At 40.6% G+C, this 21,881-nt stretch overlaps 1 protein-coding gene across 1 annotated transcript in view; it reads right to left on the reverse strand.

Moving 5' to 3' along the window:
- Axdnd1 (axonemal dynein light chain domain containing 1) overlaps window positions 1–21,881 on the reverse strand; it is a 105,241-nt gene that overhangs the window by 76,028 nt on the left and 7,332 nt on the right. Inside the window, exons 4-10 of the mRNA XM_060365089.1 lie at window positions 19,177–19,288; window positions 15,707–15,792; window positions 13,962–14,018; window positions 12,920–13,022; window positions 10,702–10,823; window positions 8,682–8,822; window positions 7,922–8,026 (exon numbers count right to left, since the gene is read on the reverse strand). Coding sequence (XP_060221072.1) covers window positions 7,922–8,026; window positions 8,682–8,822; window positions 10,702–10,823; window positions 12,920–13,022; window positions 13,962–14,018; window positions 15,707–15,792; window positions 19,177–19,288 — 726 coding nt within the window. The remainder of the gene's footprint in view (window positions 1–7,921; window positions 8,027–8,681; window positions 8,823–10,701; window positions 10,824–12,919; window positions 13,023–13,961; window positions 14,019–15,706; window positions 15,793–19,176; window positions 19,289–21,881) is intronic.

A 21,881-nucleotide genomic window follows, 5' to 3' on the forward strand; every position in this document is an offset into this window, starting at 1 on the left:
TTCTTTGCTCATAGGATTCTTTGTTTAAGGCCTACAGCCTAACAAACTGTAAGGCAATAACATTTTTTAATTTTAATTTTTTATATTAATTACAGTTTATTCACTCTGTATCCCAGCTGTAGACCCCTCCCTCCCTCATCTCCGCCCATGCCCCTCTCCAAGTCCACTGATAGGGGAGGTCCTCCTCCCCTTCCCTCTGAACCCTAGCCTATCAGGTCTCATCAGGACTGCCTGCATTGTCTTCCTATGTGGCCTGGTAAGGCTATTTCCCAATCAGTGGAAGATTATCAAAGAGCAGACCACTGAGTTCATGTCAGAGACAGTCCCTGTTCCCATTACTAGAGAACCCACTTGGATACTGAGCTGCCATGGGCTATATCTGAGCAGGGGTTCTGTTACCTCCATGAATGGTCCTTGGTTGGAGTATCAGTCTCAGAAAAAACTGCTGGACCCAGATTTCTGGTTCTGTTGCTATCCTTGTGGAGCTCCTGTCCCCTCCAGGTCTTTCTGTCTACCCCTTCTTTCCTAAGATTCCCTGCACTCTGCCCAAAGTTTGGCTATGAGTCTCAGCATTTGCTTTGATACTCTATTGGGTAGAGTCTTTCAGAGGCCCTCTATAGTAGGATCCTGTCCTGTTTCCTGTTTTCTCCCTCTTCCAATGTCCATCACATTTGCCTTTCTGAATGATTGATCATCTTGCCCAGGGTCTTCCTTCCTGTTTAGCTTCTTTAGGTGTACAGATTTTAGTATGTTTATCCTATATTATATGTCTAATATCCACTTATAAGTGAGTATATACCATGTGTATCTTTCTGTTTCTAGGATACCTCACTCAGGATGATCTTTTCTAGAACCCACCATTTGCCCACAAATTTCATGATTTCCTTGTTTTTAATTGCTGAGTAGTATTCCATTGTGTAAATGTACCACAATCTCTGTATCCATTCCTCAGTTGAGGGACATCTGGGTTGTTTCCAGCTTCTGGCTATTACAAATAAAGCTGCTCCAAACATGGTTGAGCACATGTCCTTGTTGTGTACTTGAGCATATTTTGGGCATGTAGGCATATATCCAGGAGTGGTATAGCTGGATCTTGAGGAAGCTCTATTCATAATTGTCTGAGAAAGCACCAGATTGATTTCCAAAGTGATTGTACAAGTTTACATTCCCACCAGCAATGGAGGAGGGTTCTGCTTTCTCCACAACCTCTCTAGCATGTGTTGTCACTTTGAGTTTTTGATCTTTGTCATTCTGATGAATATAAGGTGAAATCTCAGGTTCATTTTGATTTGCATTTCCCTGGTGACTAAGGAAGTTGAGCATTTCTTTAAGTGTTTCTCTGCCATTCAATACTCCTCTATTGAGAATTCTCTGTTTAGCTCTGTACCCCATTTTTAATTGGATTACTTGTTTTGTTGCTGTTTAACTTCTTGAGTTCTTTATATATTCTGGATATTATCCCTCTGTCAGATATAGGTTGTGAAGAGCCTTTTCCAGTCTGTAGGCTGTCATTTTGTTTTGATGACGGTGTCCTTTGCTTTACAGAAGCTTTTCAGTTTCATGAGGTCCCATTTATTGATTGTTGCTCTTAGAGCCTGTGCTGTTGGTGTTCTGTTCAAATGTCTCCCTTGCAAAAAAAAAAAAAAAAAAAAAAAAAAAAAGCCCAAACTCATTCTATAAAGTCACAGTCACCTTGATACCTAAACCACACAAAGACCCAACAAAAAGAAGAGAACTTCAGACCTATCTCTCTTATGAACATTGATGTAAAAATACTCAATAAAATACTTCCAAACCAAATCCAAGAACACATAAAAGAGATATCATCCAGCATGATCAAGTAGGCTTCAATCCACGCATGCAGGTATGGTTGAATATATGGAAATCCATCAATATAATTCATCATATAAACAAACTGAAGGAGAAAAACCACATGATCATCTCCTTAGATGTAGAAAGAGCATTTGACAATATCCAACACCCTTTCATATTTAAAGTGTTGGGGAGATCAAGGATACAAGGCACATAACTAAACATAGTAAAGATAATATACAGCAAGCCTATATCTTGCTATATCAAACTAAATGGAGAGAAACTTAAATCAAGCCCACTGAAATCAGGGAAAAGGCAAGGCTACCCACTCTCTCCGTATCTCTTCAACATAATACTTGAAGTCCTAGCTAGAACAATAGGACAACTAAAGCAGATCAAGGGGATACAAATTGGAAAGGAAGAAGTCAAAGTATCACTATTTGCAGATGATATGATAGTATACATGACTGTCCCCCAAAATTCAACCAGAGAACTCCTTCAGCTAATAAACACCTTCAGCAAAGTGGCTGGATACAAAATTAATTTAAAAAAATCAGTAGCCCTCTTGTATACAAAAGACAAAAAGGCTGAAAAAGAAATTAGGGAAACAACACCCTTCACAATAATCACAAATAACATAAGGTACCTTGGTGTGACTCTAGCTAAGCAAGTGAAAGACCTGTTTGAAAAAAAACTTAAAGTCTCTGAAGAAAGAAATTGAAGAAGATATCAGAAGATGGAAAGATCTCTGATGCTCACAGATCAGTAGGATTAACATAGTGAAAATGGCCATCCTACCAAAAGCAATCTACAGATTCAGTGAAATTCCCATCAAAATACCAACACAACTCTTTACAGACCTTGAAAGAACAATTATCAACTTCATATGGAAAAATAAAAAACCCAGGATTGCCAAAACAATCCTATACAACAACAGATTGTTTAGAAGTATCTCCATTCCTGATCTTAAGCTGTATTACAGAGCAATAGTAATAAAATCTGCATGGTACTGGCATAGAAAGAGAATGATGGATCAATGAAATAGAATAGAAACCCAGAAATAAACCCACACAGCTACGGATACTTGATTTTTGACAAAGAAGTCAAAACCATACAATGGAAAAAAGACAACAAATGGTGCTTCAACAAATGGTGCTGGTATAACTGGATATCTACATGCAGAAAAATGCAAATAGATCCATATTTATTACCCTACACAAAACTAAAGTCCAAGTGGATCAAAGACCTCAACATAAAACCAGACACACTAAATCTGTTAGAAGAAAAAGTGGGGAAGAGCCTTGAACTCATTGGCACAAGAGACAATTTCTTGAGCAATAAAATCTTAAATCATATAATTAGGTCAAGATTAAAAGAAATTCCCTACTAGAAAAGATCATCCTGAATGAGGTATCCCAGAAGGAGAAAGACACACATGGTATATACTCACTTATAAGTGGATATTAGACATATAATATAGGATAAACATACTAAAATCTGTACACCTAAGGAAGCTAAGCAAGGAGGAGGACCCTGGGTAAGATGATCAATCCTCACTTAGAAAGGCAAATGGGATGGACATTGTAAGAAGGAGAAAACAGGGAGCTGGACAGGAGTCTACCACAGAGGGACTCTGAAAGACTCTACCCAGCAGGGTATCAAAGCAGATGCTAAGACTCATAGCCAATCTTTGGGGAGAGTGCAGGAAATCTTATGAAAGAAGGGGGAGATAGAAAGACCTGGAGGGTAGAGGAGTTCCAGAAGGCGAGGAAAAAAAAATCTAGGCACAGAGATCTTTTCTGAGACTCATACTCCAACCAAGTGCCATGCATAGAGATGACCTAGAACTCCTGGACAGATGTAGCTCATGATAGCTCAATGTCCAAGTGGGTACCCTAGTAATAGGAACAGGGACTGTCTCTGACATGAACTCAGTGGCCTGCTCTTTGATCACCTCCCCCTGAGGGGAGTGCAGCCTTATCAGGCCACAGAGGAAGACAATGCAGCCACTCCTGATGAGACCTGATAGACTAGGGTCAGGTGAAAGGGGAGGAGGTCCTCCCCATCAAAGGACTGGGGGAGGACCATGGATGAAGATGAAGGAGGGAGGGTGGGATTGGGAGGGCATGAGGGAGGGGGCTACATTTGGGATACAAAGTGAATAATTAATTGTAATTAACTGTATTAATTAATAATTAATGGTATTAATTAACTGTAATTAATAAAAAATAATTTTATTTAAAAACATTAAAAAAAAAAGAAACTCCCTCCCAGCCACCCAAAGGCTTATGTATAATTAAGCACCTTGTCCTGGCTACTTTCTATGTTAACTGGACATAAGCTAGAGCCATCTGAGAGGAGGGAACATCAATTGAGAAAATGCTGTAGGCAAGCCTACAGGAAATTTTCCTAATTAGGGATTGATATGGAAGGACCCAGTTCATTGTGGAGTTGCCATCCCTGGGATGATGGTCTTGGACGCCATGAGAAAGCAGACTGAGTGAGCCAAGAGCCAGTTAGCCAGTAAGCAGCAGTCCTCCGTGACCTCTGCATCAGTTCTTGCCTTCAGGGTCCTGCTGTGTTTGAGTTCCTGCTTTGGGTTTTCTCAATTGGATATTTGGGCCAAATAAACCCTTTTCTCCCTGCCTCCCCACCACCATGTTGCTTTTGTCTTGATGTTTCACCATAGCATAGTAACTCTAACTTAAGACACACTTTTCTTCTTTCTTTCTTTCTTTCTTTCTTTCTTTCTTTCTTTCTTTCCTTCCTTCCTTCCTTCCTTCCTTCCTTCCTTCCTTCCTTCCTTTCTTTCTTTCTTTCTTTCTTTCTTTCTTTCTTTCTTTCTTTCTTTCTTTCTTTCATGTCTGGCAGAATGTACTTTTTCTTTAATTTATACCATTGACTCTCCCAGAATTAAAAACCATCTGAGTTTAACCAACCTGGAGTTGTTGGGACTGTCAGGTGAAAGGGGACTGGCAAGATGGCTCAGCAGGTAAGCCTGCTGCCAAGCCTGAAAATCTGATTTCAACTCTCAGGACAGACAGACAGACAGACAGACAGACAGACACACACACACACACACACACACACACACACACACACACACACACACAGTAAATACGATGAAAAGAATAAACACAGAAGTTCCAAAGTGGCAGTGGTGGTTTGAATGGCCCTCATAGATTTGAATGGTTGGTGCAGAGAGTGACATTATTAGGAGGTGTGACCTTGTTAGAGTAGGTGTGGCCTTGTTGGAGAAAATGTGTCACTGGGGGTGGGCTTTGGGGTTTCAGATGCTCAAGCCCAGTCTCTTGCTCTCTTCTCAGCTCCTTCTCTAGCACCATATCTGCCTGTATGCCACCATGCCTCCCACCCAGATAATGAACTAAACCTCTGAACTGTAAGCCAGCCCCAATTAAATGTTTTCCTTTATAAGAGTTGCTCTGGTCATGGTGTCTCTTCACAACAAAAGAACATTAACTAAGACAGTGGCAAATGCATTCTCCTCACTGATAGTAACTTTGCTACAAGAATTAAAATTTGGACAGACATGGTGGCACATGCCACACTCAGGAGGCAGAGGCAGGTGGATCTCTGTGGAGACCAGCCTGGTCTACAAAGTGAGTTCCAGGACAGGCTAGGGTTACACAGAGAGACCCAGTCTCACCCTCCCCCCCAAAAAAAGAACTTAAGTCCAGAGACATGGAACTATATTATTGGTATAAGTAAGGAACTACCACTTTAGGTCTTCTTCCGTGTGCTCAGAATAATTGAGAGAAAAGTCACACAGGTAAAGACAAAAAAAATTTGTGGAGCTGTACTTTAACAATGTGTTTGCCTTTCTATTTTGTAAAGAGAATGAATAACCTAATTTATAAAAGAGGAAAAATGGGGACTGAAAAGATGGCACAGACTTAAGAGTGTTGCTGCTCTTCCAGGGGACCTGAGCTTGGTTCCCACCACTCAAAGAGTAGCTCCCAACCATCTGTAACTCCAGTTCTAGTATCTGATACCCTCTTCTAGACCCCACAGGCCCTGCACACACATGGTACACTGACACACATACAGACAAAACACCTGCACGGATAAAAAGCAAAATAAAAAAGGTGGAAAGGAATAGAGGAAGAAGCTGCACTGACCTCCGACTTCCACACACACACACACATGCAGTCACAGACACATACATACATACATACATACACATGCATGCACACACAGGTAGTCACAGACACACACAGGTAGTCACAGACACACACACGTAATCACAGATACACAGACATATGCACCACATGCACACATTTTCTTCATTTAAAAAACTGAAAGGTCTTTTTGGTTTTTTTTAGTAATTGTTTTCAAGTGTTATTTTTTATTTATGAAATTCAATAAGCATTTTACAAAATGCTTTCATTTTCATCAAATATGACATATTTTTAAAACCCAAGATGTTGAATACAGACAAATAATCACATATTACTCTACTAAACCTTATACGGGACCCAGGAGAGCAATACAATAGTTATAACCAGAATTTATATCTTTATTAAACACTTACTTATTACCTATTATTTTACAGGCACTATTCTAAAAACTCAGAATAAAGATGTAAATGAAGACAAGTACTATGAATTTCCTCATTTTACATGATCTTGAGCAGTGAAGTCTGTTTAAAAATTTGTCAACATTCTCCAAAAGAAAAATGAAATGGCCATTCCACCTAGTTGAACCATACCTATTTGTTGGTAAGATATTACAAAGGGAAAAAAACTGGAAGGATTTTATGTAACTAAAAACTCCATTGGAGCTGGCCTTTGAAATTTTTCTGAGTTACTAGCTACAAGTTATTAGCTAGATTCCCCAGAACTGAAAGTTTTACAAAAGGAAATGAGAAAAGCATTTTACACTGTTAGCTTTAGTGAATTTACTAGCTTTAATTGTGTTAAACGCAGTAGTGAGTGGTTCTGAGTCACCAATAATGTATCTGTGTCATATGAAGGAAAGAAATAAAAACACTTGCCTTTGGAGTCATTTAACCAAGAGCAAGTCCAGATTTAACTCTTTCCCTCATGCAATCTGTGAGTCCCATTCTCTGTCTGTGGCACGAGTCTGAATCTGTGTCCATCTGAAGACTGTCTTGTCAATCTGTCCCTGTGTCTGTGTATTCCATATGTGTGTGTGTGTCTGTCTGTTGTGTTTGTGTCAGTATGTCTGTATGTCTGTGTGTGTCTCTGATTGTGTGTGTGTGTGTGTGTGTTTGTCCCTAACAAATGTCTTTGTATTTATTGAACAGCACAGACAGCATCACATGCGAAAGGAACAGGTTACTTCACAAAAATATTTAACAGAGGTTTACAAGGAATTAAGTCACTGGCTCTAGCTAGCCCCAAGTGACCCAGACAGCAAGCAGTACCTTAACAGCAATGTTTATTAACCAACATTCATAAGTGATATTCATGTCAGAAGACTGTTTTCAATCTCTGTATTAGGTGTTTCCAGAAAATGGTAACACAACATCCATGCATTGTTCTGGATCGGGGCATGGAAGAACACATCATTTAAGATTATAGTTGTGCATCAGCTTCAGTTGTAAAAGCTTACTACATAGGAAATCCAAGGCAAGTGAGGTTCATTGTTACATGTTCTCGTAAACCGAAGTTAAACTGAGAAGCTGACACACCATATGATATCAACTTTAAGGAGTGTTATTAACTCTAGCCTGAGGTCCAGAAAAACTTCCGGTCTCTTGGAATGTAAGAAATACTTTCATAATATTGCACAGCCACATTAATACTTTTATTATATTACAGGGAACAGACACAGATATGGTTCCTGTCATAACTGTCTGCCTTTTGTGACCTGTGCAGAGAATGTCAGAATAGTCAGAGGCAGGATACAAACATGGCATGTCCCTATAAGGTTTCATTAACTGACACCGACTCAAGAGATGACACCTGAAGGGCTCTCTTGTACTGTCACTTTTAACCTTCATAATAGCCCTAAAAAGCAGGTGGCCACCTGGATTTTATATACAGGCCAACTGAGGCCCAGGAAAGCAAACCGATTAAGTGTCTCCCCTTTCCATTATCAAGTAATATAAACGTGACCAACTCACTTGGCATTCTTTTCTGCTGCCAAAAGAGCTTCTGCCAGGTCCTTCTGGGCTCTCTCTGCTTCCATTGTTAATCTCTTATCATGGGCCTGAACCAGACAAAGTTCCCTGGTGGACGGGGGGGAGGGGGGGAGAGAACAAAGAAATTTCAAATTCAGAGTTGGAAACTTCCAAAAGGTTTCCCCCTTAGAAATCAGATTTACACATAATCTCAATTACTGTGTATCTTCCTCTCTTCATTTGCTACCCCATAAGCCAAACCAAAACCACCAGTGCACATCCAGAATGGAATCTCAAGTCTGGCAATGAACTTGGGCTGGCAGGAAAAGGCAGAGCAATGTGGCAGGGCATCGTGAACACAGCAGAGGCAGATGCTGCATTGCAACCCGGCTCTGGCCTGCCTAGCCTGTGCTCTTCACTCCTGCCACTAGTCATCTTGACACAAGGTTAGCCCGTTAGCCATGATTGCTATATTGTATTTATTGTCTTTGGAATTTGAACATTAGCACTTACAACCATGGAAGTGCTCTGGACATACGTTTAAGATAAGTATCTATAATGTAGAACAGGTTCTTCTCTATCAAATACAGGCAGAATTTGGCTTTCAGTTGAAATGAGGAACCATTCTTTGCCTGGCTTTCTTGCTAAGCACCAAAGGCAAAGGAGCCTTCCCCTCCAACCAGGCCTCTCCTAATTCTCATCCAGTGCAGGTGAAGACAGGCTCTGGCGTCTGCTTTGTACAGAGGCGCCTCGAGGCTTTCACCTGGTCAGCTCCTCGATCACTTTCTTGAAGTTGTACAGCTCTTCTAGGATACGCTGGTCCATCATGCGCTGAGTCACCAAGTCCTTGTAAAAGTCAATCATCTGCCGGGCGATCTGGTCCAGCAGTTGCACGTATTTGTCTCTGCAGGAGAAACAAAGGGAAAGGGAGAGAGAAGAGAAGTGGGAAACATGCAAGTGAGAAAGTGATGTTAGGAAAATGAATAGCCAGTAGGCACACACAAACCCAGGTTCCTCCCATAGCACCCACACAGAGAATGAACAACCATGCTGAGTTAGAAGCAGAGACATGGCACAGCTGTTGGGAATATAAGCAATGTCTGAGACTTAAAACAAAATAAGGACATGTTTTAGTTCTTCTAAATTACAAACTCTTTTGAGAGAGGAACCATGACACATATCTACCTTTATATTAGTAACCAGAGTGCCTTGAATAGAGATTTTTTATATAGTTGAATTCATAGATGACACTTTCCTCAAACTGACTAAGTGTAAAAAGACAGCAACTATTTAAAAATGGGTAAAATGCTCTCATCTGAAAGAGTTGTCTCTTTTGCTATCAGCCCTGTACTTCTTCTGTCTCATTACCTTTGGCTTTATTTGGAGCTTGAGGGTGTAGGCTGCTGTCCTGTTGTTACTCCAACTTGGCACTCGTCACTGTGTTCTCTGTACTCTTCTTCTAACCCTAACCAGGCTCTCATGGCTTTGCCACAACTTTCTCAGACAAATCAGACCTCAGGAAAGGGAAAGTCACACTAATACCTCACACTAGAGGGGCACTTGTTGGGGCAGAGATGTGGCTCAGCAGATGAAAGCACTTGCCACACAAACTCAGTGACTCGGGTTCAGATGAAGGAGAGAATTAACTGCAAAGTTGTCCTCTGACCTCCTTGTGCCCTCATACACACATGATACACATATACAATAATAATTTTTTAAGAACTAGATAGGCTGGGTATGATGGTGCATTCCTTTAACCCCAGTTCCTCTGATGTCCCAGGAGGCACATCTTTCAGTAGATATTTAACATCAGGTTTGCGCCAGCCCGGTCTACATACCAAGTGCCCAGCCAGCCAGGGCAATAGAGTGAAATCCTGTGTTTAAAAAAGAGATGTTCAGAAAGCTCTTACAACTTCCCCTGGTTCCAAAGAATGTTAAACACAGATAAACTACTTGGCCAATGTATTCTTTCAGAAATTTGAACAGAACAGAATTCCTAAGAAGGATTATTATAGAAACAATAGCATTTATCCTCTTCACCATTAATAGCTACACATATTGAGCACCTATTTCTGCTTCCATTTTAAAATTTAATCTAGTCATTATTATTCTGAAATAGGGCTGCATTTACTCACAGGTATGTGGGCAACATGCCACATGAGGAGGTCAGAGGGCAACTTTCTGGATTTGGTTCTCTCCCTCTGTTAGGGATTTCAGGTCACTGGGCATGCATGGTAAGCACTTTACCCATTGGGCCTATATTCACTCACATCCCTGTATTCTTGTTTAAATTTCACCACAGCCATTCAATGCCAGGAGTTCCAGTCCAGCCTTGGCTGTATAACAAGTGTGAGGCCAGCCTGAGCTACATGAGACTCTGTTTCAATAATTGTTCAGTTAGATCTTTCCACCATCCTATCAAACATCTCAATCCCTGATACAGAGTGGAGACTCAACAAAATCACTAGTTTATGAGTGAATATGTACATAAAAGCTATTCTCTTCACTCAAGTGAGAAAACAAAGGCTTGGACTTTTACCAAGAGCTTATGCCAAGAGGAAGATTATCCTATAAAATTAAAACTAAACACAAGTTAGTTCCATAGAGATACTCTTGTAGCTTTCTCAAAAGTACATACAAGTACAGCTCAAACACATTTTTTAAAATGCATGTATGACAATAGTACAGTGACTCCTATTAACTTGAGTAATTAATATGGACTAGTGATTATAATTAAAATTTTTGAGATGAGGAACCTGGAGCAGTCCATTAACAGCTCTAACCTGATTTTTGACAGTAGCTCTCCTCTATCTACACAGTCCACACTGACTTGTCGAATTAGCTCATGAAAGATTGTGTTGTAAATGGTCTGTTCCTTCTTCAATATGTGTAGTATTTGGTGCATCTACCAGAGGAAAAGCAGATAAGCAGTGCTTATCACAAGGTACCATCCAAATCATTTTAAAAAGTAAATATGCTTACAAATATAAAGAACAATAGACTTATTTCCTTTATAATGGTCCTTTATATTAGATATATGATTACAATAGAAAAGATGATTAATATACATCACTTCCTTTTTAGCAAAATACTATAAAAATTTGACAGTAGCCAAGAGTCATTCACTTTATACAATTAGAGTCTTCAATGCCATTTAAGTATTTCTTATAGTACTATGTACAATAATTAACTGAAGAATAACTATCAAATGGAATATTTTCACTAAATAGTGAACGTGAATTCATATTTTAAACAATGTTCTTGTTGGCCATGTTTTGAAGTTTTAAGTACTGATATTTGAAGATCTGAAATTTGAAATTGTTGTCAACTGAAAATAAAAGCGAATGTTGAGACACTCAAAGAAAAAAGTAACTATGCTGAAAGCGAGCACCATTAGTAGACACTTGGCTGACTTACTGTGTTTTCAATCATGTATTTAAATATCCAGAAGTGACTTTTAGAATCTAGCTAATTTCAAATGCTTTCATGAGATGCACTGAAAATATCAATACCACTTCTGTATTATACCTACCAGAATGAAGCCTGATTCTGATATTGAGTCTCCATCAGAAAAACCAAAACTGGGGCAGATTCTATAAACAAACTAGCCTATGAATGGCAGGGTATCAAGGGCAAGAAAAGCAAAGAAATACTGGTGAGCTGTTTGGGCTGAAGCTATCTAAAGCAGCAACAACTGAAAGTACCCTGGGATCCTGGACTGAGCGGGATAGCTTATAAAACCACCAGAGGGACAACCGGTGAATTATAAAATCTGAATATGAAATAATCCTATCTTATAGTGACCAGATACATGGAAACCAGCCTTGAGGGCAAGTACCTCTACCCATGGAGCTTTTTTATCAGCCTTCTTTTCGGTTTTTTGTTTGCATGTTTGTTTATTTTCAGACAAATACTTGCTATTTAGCCCAGGCTAGATTGGAACTTGAAATTCTTCTGCCTCAACTTTCAAGTGCTAAGAAAACTTGTAGACCTATGCCATCACAACCAGCTACATATTTCAGAATAACCAAGAGAATGGGGAGGGATGTGAGTCAGTTGGTACAGTGCACATAAAGCCCTGGGTTCAGTCCCAGACACCACATGAACCAGGCCTGTTGGTGTTGGTTTGTAACCCTTGGAAGATGGAGACAGGAAGATCAGAAATTCTACAAACATCTACAAAAGTTCAAAGTCACCTCTTGATACATAGTGCATTCAAGGCAACCCTGAAATTATTTCAAAACAAACCATCCAGGAAAGATTTTAAATGTACCAGAAAAGGGAAATCAGAAATATTAGAGGATATTCAAATTACCTCATCTGATCACTACATATTGTATCAGGAAATATTACACTTCACTCCATAAATACGTATAAATATTATATGTTCATTAAAAATAAAACTAAGTAATAAGGTCAATGCATGGAGCCTTGGGAAACAGAGTAACAGCATAGTCTCATGCTGAATAACAATGCTTCAGTCAACAACAGACCAGGTCTTTAGCGTGGTGCTCAGAGGTTAGAATGGAACTGAAAATCCCATCAGCTGCTATCTTTGCTGGCCTTCTCCATTTGGATAAAGATCCTCACCAATGTGCCACAACTACCTGTGGAGTTGTAGCAGACTATGCCCCTAGGCTTGTGTGTCTGGGTTCACTTAAATCCATGCTATCATGTTTGCACAGTAATGACATTGCCTGATGATGCCTCTCCCGGAACACATCCCCTTGACCAAACAACATGTAACTATCCTGACAGTGGATGGTGTAGCGTTTGCCACATCAGGCCCTTTCAAAGAACTTTGATATGCCGTTCAGTCTCACAGCCCCACGTGGCAGGTACCATTATTACTTCTAATCAATAGATTCGGAAATTGAGGTACAAAGACGTGAGAAGATTTACCCACGCTACCCACTAGTAAATGGCAGTCAGATTCCTTACCAAGCACTCTGCCTCCCAAGCACACACTGTCAGCCACGGGTTTTTCTGACTGGCACTTACCTTGGTTGGCCCTATAGGCTTCTCACTTTCTACTCCAGCCCTCTCCAGCATGGCATCCATCACATTACTCAGCTGGACCACTTCTATTCTTTTATTAGGTTTCCTAAAGATCGAAGGGACAGACTTCAGTAAATGACAACTCATCATGTCATCTTCAGAAGACAATAAAAACATAAAATGTTGGGTTGGGGATTTAGCTCAGTAGTAGAGCCCTTGCCTAGCAAGCACAGGCCCTGGGTTCAGTCCTCAGCTCTGGAAAAAAATAATAATAATAACAAAATAACAAAAAGATCTATCAGCAGAATCTGTGAAACCAAACTAAAGAAATGTAAATAAAAGTTTTGTATACATATATATATACTGTTTCAGGAAATAAACGTACAATAGAATATTAAGGAACATTTGAAGGATTAGGCCCAGATATATTTAGTGGTATAGGTATGTCAGTAACAGAGTTTAAAACAATGAAAATGCAAGTAATATAATTTTTTCATAAAAATATAATAATTCTGCCAGGCAGTGGTGGTCTATACCTTTAATCCCAGAACTCAGGAGGCAAGGGCAGATGAATTTCTGAGTTCAAGGCTAGGCTGATCTATTGAGTGAGTTTCAGGACAGGCAGGACTTGTCCCAAAAAACAATAATAATAATAGTTTTTGTTTTTTTTTTTAATTAATCCTCACCCCTATGTAACCACATATGAGAAGACAAGAACACAGGGAAAAGGAGGGAACCAAAAATATCAAGCTTCAACCCTGGGCCGTTCAAAATGTGAGAAAAGACAAAAGAAACACGGCAATGCAGAGAGAGTCTAACACTTGATGTACAGAATATAAAAGCACATATTCTGCTATGCATACTATTTGGATATACAATTGCTCACAGGAACACAGCTAATTAAATGATAGCCTTACGGGCAATTGCTACCTTCCTGGGTCTCTGTTGTGACTTGAATGTTTTTACGTCATAAAATACCAAGAAAAAGAACATATGTGTATGCAGTTAACTCTTTCCAATATTTTAGAAAGTCAACTGTACTTACATGGATGGGAAGAGCAACAGCCTGTTCTCACTGTCTGTGAGGAGGGTGGTGTATTTGCTGCAACAAATGAGAAAAATGTTAAGAAAACATTCTGGGTATGAAGTGTATAGAACAGTAGAGGAAAAAAAAAAAAAGGAGGCCCTGGGAAGAGGGGGGAGGAGAGGATAATCCCTGGCCTATTGATCAGTTAGTTAGCACACCAACCACCCAGCATCTTGGTTCCTGAGAGCCATTCTCCACTAAACTAAAAATGTTTTCTAGAGAAAAATTACTGGTAACTCGTTTGAGGAACAGAGATGGAAAAAATAACATGAGAAAGCTAAGGCTTCAGTGGAATTCAGAAGCGTGGACAATATTTTTAAGGTCCTTTTTGTGCGTACAAAATCATCCATAAATATCCACACAGAAATACTATGACACTAATCATATATTTTTATGAACACTTTTCATAAAGGATATTTAATTCCATTTTTGTTATCTCAAAATACAAAAATTTCCTTGATTCATTCAAACAAACAAAGACATAGACCTGTACTCCCACCACATGGGAGGCAGAGGCAGGAGGACTGGTTTAAGCTCACCTCCTTTTGAGATCTACCTGAGCTACATGAGACCTTCTTAAGGCCTCTGAGATACTCAATGGGTAAAGGTTCTTGCCACCAAGCCCGACAACCAGAGTTTGATGTTGGAACCCATGTGGTAGAAGGGGAGACCTGACTCTCCAAAACTGTTCTGTGATGTGCACCCATGCGCATGGACACACACACAAATGCAGCTAACAACACAACTGCAGTGCCTTTTGACATTTTCAAGGATGGCAGAGTGGGCTTGAAACATAGCTCAATGACAGAGCCCTTGATGGCATGTACAAAGCCCTCCATTCAAGTCCCAGTACCAAAAAAAAAAAAAGGAAAGAAAAATAACTTTGAATTTATAATCCTCCTGCCTCAGCTTCCCAGTGTTGGGATTACAGGGATATACCACCACACAGAAGTCATTTTGTTGTTGTTGTTGTTTTGTCTTGTTTTTTGAGACAGGGTTTTGCTGTAGGGTTGGCTGTCCTAGACTCACTTTGTAGAACAGGCTGGCCTTAAAACTCACAGCAATCCATCTGCCTCTGCCTCCCTAAGTGCTGTGATTAAAGGTGTGCACCACCATGCCCACCTAAAGGTCCATTTCTTTAAAGATTTCTTTTTTATTAATTAATTTGGTTCACTTTACATCCTAATTTATAGCCCCTTCCCTCCTCTCCTTCTGGTCCTACCCTCCCTCTTCCCATCTCCCCTCCCCTACTCCTCAGGAAAGAAGAGCCTCCCCATGTTCCACTTCTTAAAATCCTAAAAATTAAGAGGGAAAAGCTATAGAACTATTTAATCATGAACATCCAAAATTCTTGTATTTCTCCCTTGGAGTCCCCCTAACTATCAGGAGTCCTTTCTTGCTCTACCTTAACTAATCTGTGTTCACTCTGCTCTAAAAACAAACAGGAGAAAGAAGAAGAGGAGAAAGAAAAAGAAAGGAAGAAAATCGGAATGAAAGAGAGAGACGCAAACTCTTCAGGTCCATCTCCTTAGGTTATCTTGTCTTTGTTTCTGTCTTAATCTTTCCTAAATTGTACTAGGGCAGCTCACTGAAACATTTCCTTACCACACTAGGGAAATGAGTGTGCTCTTCTCAGGTTCTTTAAGTATGAGAAGGAGAAAGCAATGCATGTCAGATATTCAACAAAACATCATAGTACTCACTCATCATAACACTCCAAACCTACAACGCCTGTATTTGACACAATATGAAATTCTTCAGGAACCAAAGTGTCCGCTAATGTCTTCTGCTTATAAAGAAAAGGATGAATATGTTAGTACAAGAAAAACTTTATTTACTTAGTCCTTATCCCAAAAGGATACTATTATTAAGTAAGGCGCTGCTAATGTTGGGTTTATTGGTTGCTTTCTTGACGCAGGTTCACCATAGTAACCCTGCCTGGCTGGAACTCCTGGCTGTCCTCCTGCTTCTGCTTCCAAGAGCCAGGTTTGCAGGTGTGTACCACCATGCCCAACTCTAAGTTGAGAGATTTTTGTTTGGTTTTGAGACAGGATATCTCTGGGTAGCCCTGACTGTCCTGGAGCTCACTCTGTAGACCAAGAGATCCTCCTGCTTCTGCCTCCCAAGTGCTGCGATTAAAGGCATGCACTAGCATGCCTCATTTTAAATTGAGAGATGTTGATAAGATAAATAATATTAGTAATGTGGGTCATAGCATAGGCCCAAAACTGTCTTAAGTTGTACATTGTAAAACTAAGCATGAATATGAGGACAGATTTTTTTTTCTTCTGGTATAAGCATTACCTGGTATTTAAGAAGGACTAATTTTAGGATCCTTCAAAGATACTAAAACCTAGATCAGCTGTTCTCAACCTTCCTAATGCTGCAACCCTTTAATACAGTTACTCATGTTGTGATGGCTCCCAACCATAAAATTATTCTGTTGCTACTTTATAACTGTAACGTTGCTACTGTTACGAGCCATAATACAAGCCGGGGCAGTGGTAGCCCATGCCTTTAATCCCAGCACTCTGGAGGCAGAGACAAGCAGATCTCTGTGAGTTTAAGGACAGTTTGGTCTACAGAGAGAGCAAGTTCCAGGATAACCAAGGCTATACAGAAAACCCTGAGAAAGAAAGAAAGAAAGAAAGAAAGAAAGAAAGAAAGAAAGAAAGAAAGAAAGAAAGAAAGAAAGAAAGAAAGAAAGAAAGAAAGAGGTATAGCCTTATTGGAGGAGGTATATCACTGGAGGGTGGGGGTAAGTCAGCTTTAGAGTTTCAAAAGTAAAAGATGATGAATCATAATGTAAATAATTTTTGGATATAGAGGATTGCCAAAGGTTATGACCTACAGATTGAGAACCACTGATCTAGCTGCTCAAGTCCAAAACATGAGAGTTTCAAATTTTACATAAGCCTTACATACATCTCTTATCTATGTTATATTGACTCTCAGTTACTATAATACTGCATACAAGAATCTTGTCATCATGCTGAATGATTTCTAGAATAGTGACAAGAACACCTCTATACTTGTGTAGTATATATACAACTTTTTGCAAACATTTTCCACTTGTGGTTGGTGGCATGGATATATACTTGGGTATGGAAGCCCAACTATAATCCTAAATCCTTTAACTGTTTGTTCTTCTTCTTATGGTGGTGGTTTGAATGAGATATCTCTTATAAGTCTCAAGCATTTGAACTCTTGGTCCCCAGCTGGTAAAATTATTTGGGAAGGATTAGGAGGTGTGGCCTTATTGGAGGAGGTATATCACTGTGGGTCAGCTTTGAGGTTTCAAAAGACTTGCACCACCCACTGTGCCCTCTCTCTGCCTCCTGCTCTTGAATCAGATGTGAATGCTCAGCTATTCCCACCACCATGGAGCACTGCCATGGAGCACCACCATGCTCCACCTCTAAAACCATAAGCCCAATTAACACCATCTTTTATAAGTTGCCTTGGTACTGTGTTTTGTCACAGCAACTGAAAAGTAACTAAGACATAAGTTAGAACCAGGGAGTAGGCTATTGCTGTGAAACCTGACCATGTTTCCTTTCAAAGGAACGTAGGAACAGTTGAATACTGTAAGTGGAGCTTTAGCAGGTTGTCTCAGTAGAAGCTTGAAAAACAGTAATGAGGACCATGGAGGACCAGATCAAAAGGCTTTAGAGGGACTAACGTTAGCAACTGGGCTAGAGACCACTCCTGGGATACTTTGGCAAAGACCGTGACTTCTTTCCACCCTTCTTTTAAGAGGTCAAATTAAGAAATAGTGGACTATTTCTTTAGTGGAGGAGGTTTCAAGACAGCCTAATTGACTCTGTCATGTGGTTGTATCTAGTCATTCTTATGATAAAAATGAGCAAGTGGGACAGAAAGAGATGGAAAATGGGAAGATGTACAGTTTGAGAGAAAAAGAGCAGCGGGAAACTTAATGCTATTGCCAAGGCTTGTAATGAAAGGGAGAAGGTAACTAGTGGCCTGACCTGTACTGTGAGTAACGGGAAAGATGCCCTCAGCACTTGGGAGGCAGAAGTAGGCAGATCTCTAGCAGTTCAACCTACATAGCAAGTTCCAGGATATTTGGGGCTACATAGAGAGAGCCCCTTTCTCTCAAAAAAAAAAAAAAAAAAAAAAGGATGAAGAGGAGAAAGGAGGAGAAGAATGACAGAAAGAAAAGCCATCATCTACAACTCTCTGTGTGAACTTTCCCTGGGGAGGGAGAACCCAGTCTTCTCTGATTTTGTACTCCCCCCACTCCTGAGCAGGGTTTCAGGTGTAGCCTTGGCTGTCCTGAACTGACTTTGTAGAGGAGGCTGGCATTGAGACAGCAAGAGCAGAACTAACATCATCTTGTTTTTCAGACACCATTTTGAATGGCCCTGTCATTTAGGTGACCCAAGTTCCCTAACCAAGAACTTGGCAAGTAAAAATTCCACAGGAGGAACTTAGCAAGTGAAAAATCACAGGAGGAGCTTGGCAAGAATAATGAGGCCCTGCACCTGGAGCCAACCAATGAAATAAAAGTACACACAGTTCTTGGTCTTGCCCAGGTCAAGATGTTCCTTTTCAATAGCCTGTTTCCCTCTTGCGGTTTGGCCAGTTGGCCCAAATCAATCACATTAAAGGTCAATCTACCCACTCCCTCTTACCCATTCCTGTAACACCAAGGCTTGGAATTCCCTGCTTGCAATTTTTCCCTTTAAAAACTCTGCCCTCCTAAGGCTCGGGGCTGCTCTTTCTAAACTGCTATGTCAGGGACAATTGACGGCCCGAACTTGAGCTTAAATAAAAACCCTCATGTGTTTGTATCAGATTCATGTTCCTGGTGGTCTTTCGGGGTCTCGAGATGTAGGCACAACAGCCTCACTTCAATCTCCCTGCCTCTACCTCCTGAGTGCTGAGATTAAAGGCATACGCCACCACACCTGGCGTATTTTGTACTTTTAAAATCAGTAAATACTCATTACAACAGTTAACTGTGGTTTGGAAAATGGCTTAGAATATCTTTGATCTTTTCCCAGTAAATGCTATTGTAAAGAAATAACTAGGATGTAGCTGAAGATGGTGGAAACCTGCAGGCTGTTGCTACAGTTGGGTGCTACTTTATAGTTTAGGGAGATACCTTAAAAAGCCAAGAGGGAGGGAACGCTCCTCCTCCAGTACTCACTTTGTGAGGCACCATGGCACTGTCCGGTGGCCTGTTGGTACTTGGGGGACAAAGCTTCTTCTCTCTGGCCTCTCCATTTACATAGGAAACGTTATACAGGAAAGAAATATCCCTTAAAATTTAAGAAAAATATGTCTTAGAAGTAGATTTTTTTAATTAAATTTTTATTTTTTAAATAGTAGTTACAGTTCATTAACTTTGTATCCCATCTGTATCACGATCCCTCATTCCCTCCCAATCCCACCCTCCCTTCCTCATCATCTCCCTACCCCTTTCCAAGTCCACTGATAGGGGAGGACTTCCTCCCCTTTCATCTGATCCTAGCTTATCAGGTAGGACTGACTGCAAAGTCCTCCTCTGTGGCCTAGCAGGGCTGCTCCTCCCTCAGGTGTGTGGGGGGAGTGTCAAAGAGCCAGCCATTGAGTTCATGTCAGAAATAGTCCTTGTATACATACTTGGATACTGAGCTACCATGGGCTACATGCGAGCAGTGGTTTTAGGTTATATCCATACATGGTCCTTGGTTGGAGATACAGTCTCACAAAAGACCCCTGTGTCCAGATATATTAGGTCCTTATGGAGCTCCTGTCCTCTCCAGGTCATACTAACTCCCTCTTTCATATGATTCCCTGCACTCTGTACTCTGCCGAAGGTTTGGTTTGGTTATGAGTCTCAGAAGTAGATTTTTCTAAGAGTGTATACAGCCACACACATTTCCTACTAGTAGGTAAAACAGTGACTTTTGGTCAGAAAAACAGCTTTTGTTACCTCTTTTCCCCCTACTTATCTGAGTCTTTAAAAATTACTTTAAAACATGGGAAAATAGAAGTGTGATTGTCATTGAATAAATAAATGTCCTTTGACCCTTACACATCTCTGTGTCAGAAGGTAAGTCCATTATTTTAGAATGATGATAGCAATTTACCAACCAAATATTCTTTGAGAATTCAATTATAGCAGCAGTGCCCCTGAACCGTCTAGAGAGACTTTGAAACTGTAACACTCTCATTTCCATGGACTCACTCTTCACTTTTAGCACCATCACTGCCATGTAAGGACACTTAAGGGATCACAGCCAGGCCCAGTTTCCTCTGAAAATGCCTAAGTTTCCAGGAAAGGTTGCCTAATTAAGGTAGGACAGTACTTTGATCCAACTCTCTGGGTAGAGCCGCTTAAATCACAGCAGCATCACCTCATGTGCAGAGCTGAGGAAGCAAGTGAAGCCAGCAGAGGGGTGGAGCCTAGGAGAGCAGCGTGAGGCTCATTCCTGAAGGGTCACAGCTTTGGAGTCTGCTACCACACACCTGGTTGGTGTCCAGGGATTTAGCATCCTGCACCAGCTTATTGAATGGAGGCCCTCCAATTTCACAGGGTGAACCTGCCAACACCTAGGCCCATGCTTCCCATCTCATATAAGACTGAGGCATTAGACAGGAGTAAGCTCACATTCTCCCTCTTGTCCACCACACTCTTCTCATTCAGGTCACCAACTCTTTCCTCCCCTTCAACCTCGGATGAATTAGCTCTTTTCCCACAGTTATTCCTGCCACTTGTGTGCTGGAGTCCATCTTGGTCCACAGCCCCAGAATCTCATTCCACTACTGAAAACTTATGTAGAAAACCGCTCTACTAAGACACTCCTGTTCTGGTTTGCTTTATGACACTGTGATAAAATAGATAAAATACTGACCAGAACCACCGGGGAAGGAAAAGGCTTATTTGGCTTTCAGGTTCCAAAGCATTATCAAAGGAAACTGGAGCAGGGACTAGAGGGGAACTGTGCTTACTTGATTACTCTCCATGGATTGTTCTACCTCAAACACCTGCCCAGGGACAGCGATGGTTCTAGTGGGAGGATCACTCATCAAGGAAATGCACAACAGACATGCCCACAGGCCAATCTGACAGAGGCAAGTCCTCAACTAAGAGTCAGTCTTCCCAGGTCTCTCTAGCTCAGGATGAGCTGACAAAGATTAGCCAGTACATCCATAATAAGTCTTTTCCATTCTAAAAATCGTCCTTGACCAAGCATTGCTATTATGTCATCATGATGTAGCTAGCTGGACTCTATCATGTTGGTATAATGTTCTTATGCATATGCAATGTATTCATCTTATCCTTGTTCATAAATGCTGATTTCTCTACCCCACTATCTGGCTTCAATCCAGACATTGCATTGTGATGCTTACTCTAAGCATCACCTGTCTCAAGTTTGTGTAAACAAGCCACCATTTGTTCTCTGTATTGTCACTAAAACAACTAGCCAATGCTGAGTAATGGAGAGAATAGGGTGGGACATCCTGGTCCAGGGAGGAGAAGGAAGTGAGAGGAAGTGAGTCTGAGAGGGAGATCAGCAAGGGCAGGAGAGGACTTGGAGAGATAAATCAGACCTAAGATATGACTAAAAGCACGTATAATGTGGGAAATCTGAATGGTAGGAAACTATGCGGGCTTGGAGGTATGGAGTAACTATTGCCCAGCATTGTGCTCTAGGTTAATTAAATAAAACCTAGTCTCTGTGTGGTGATTTGGGTATACAGCTGGTTTAGGAAAAACCACTGTTTAAAAGATAAATCAATAATAAATATTAATAATCAACAACACTGTCATCTATATCTTTCTGTTAAATCTCAAACTTCCTGATATTACCTTGCAGAAGAAATATCACCTCCCTTCTGAAACCATGCAGGACTTGACTACTCCTC

This window comes from Meriones unguiculatus, chromosome 11 (genome assembly GCF_030254825.1).
Source record: "Meriones unguiculatus strain TT.TT164.6M chromosome 11, Bangor_MerUng_6.1, whole genome shotgun sequence".
Taxonomy (NCBI): Eukaryota; Metazoa; Chordata; class Mammalia; order Rodentia; family Muridae; genus Meriones; species Meriones unguiculatus.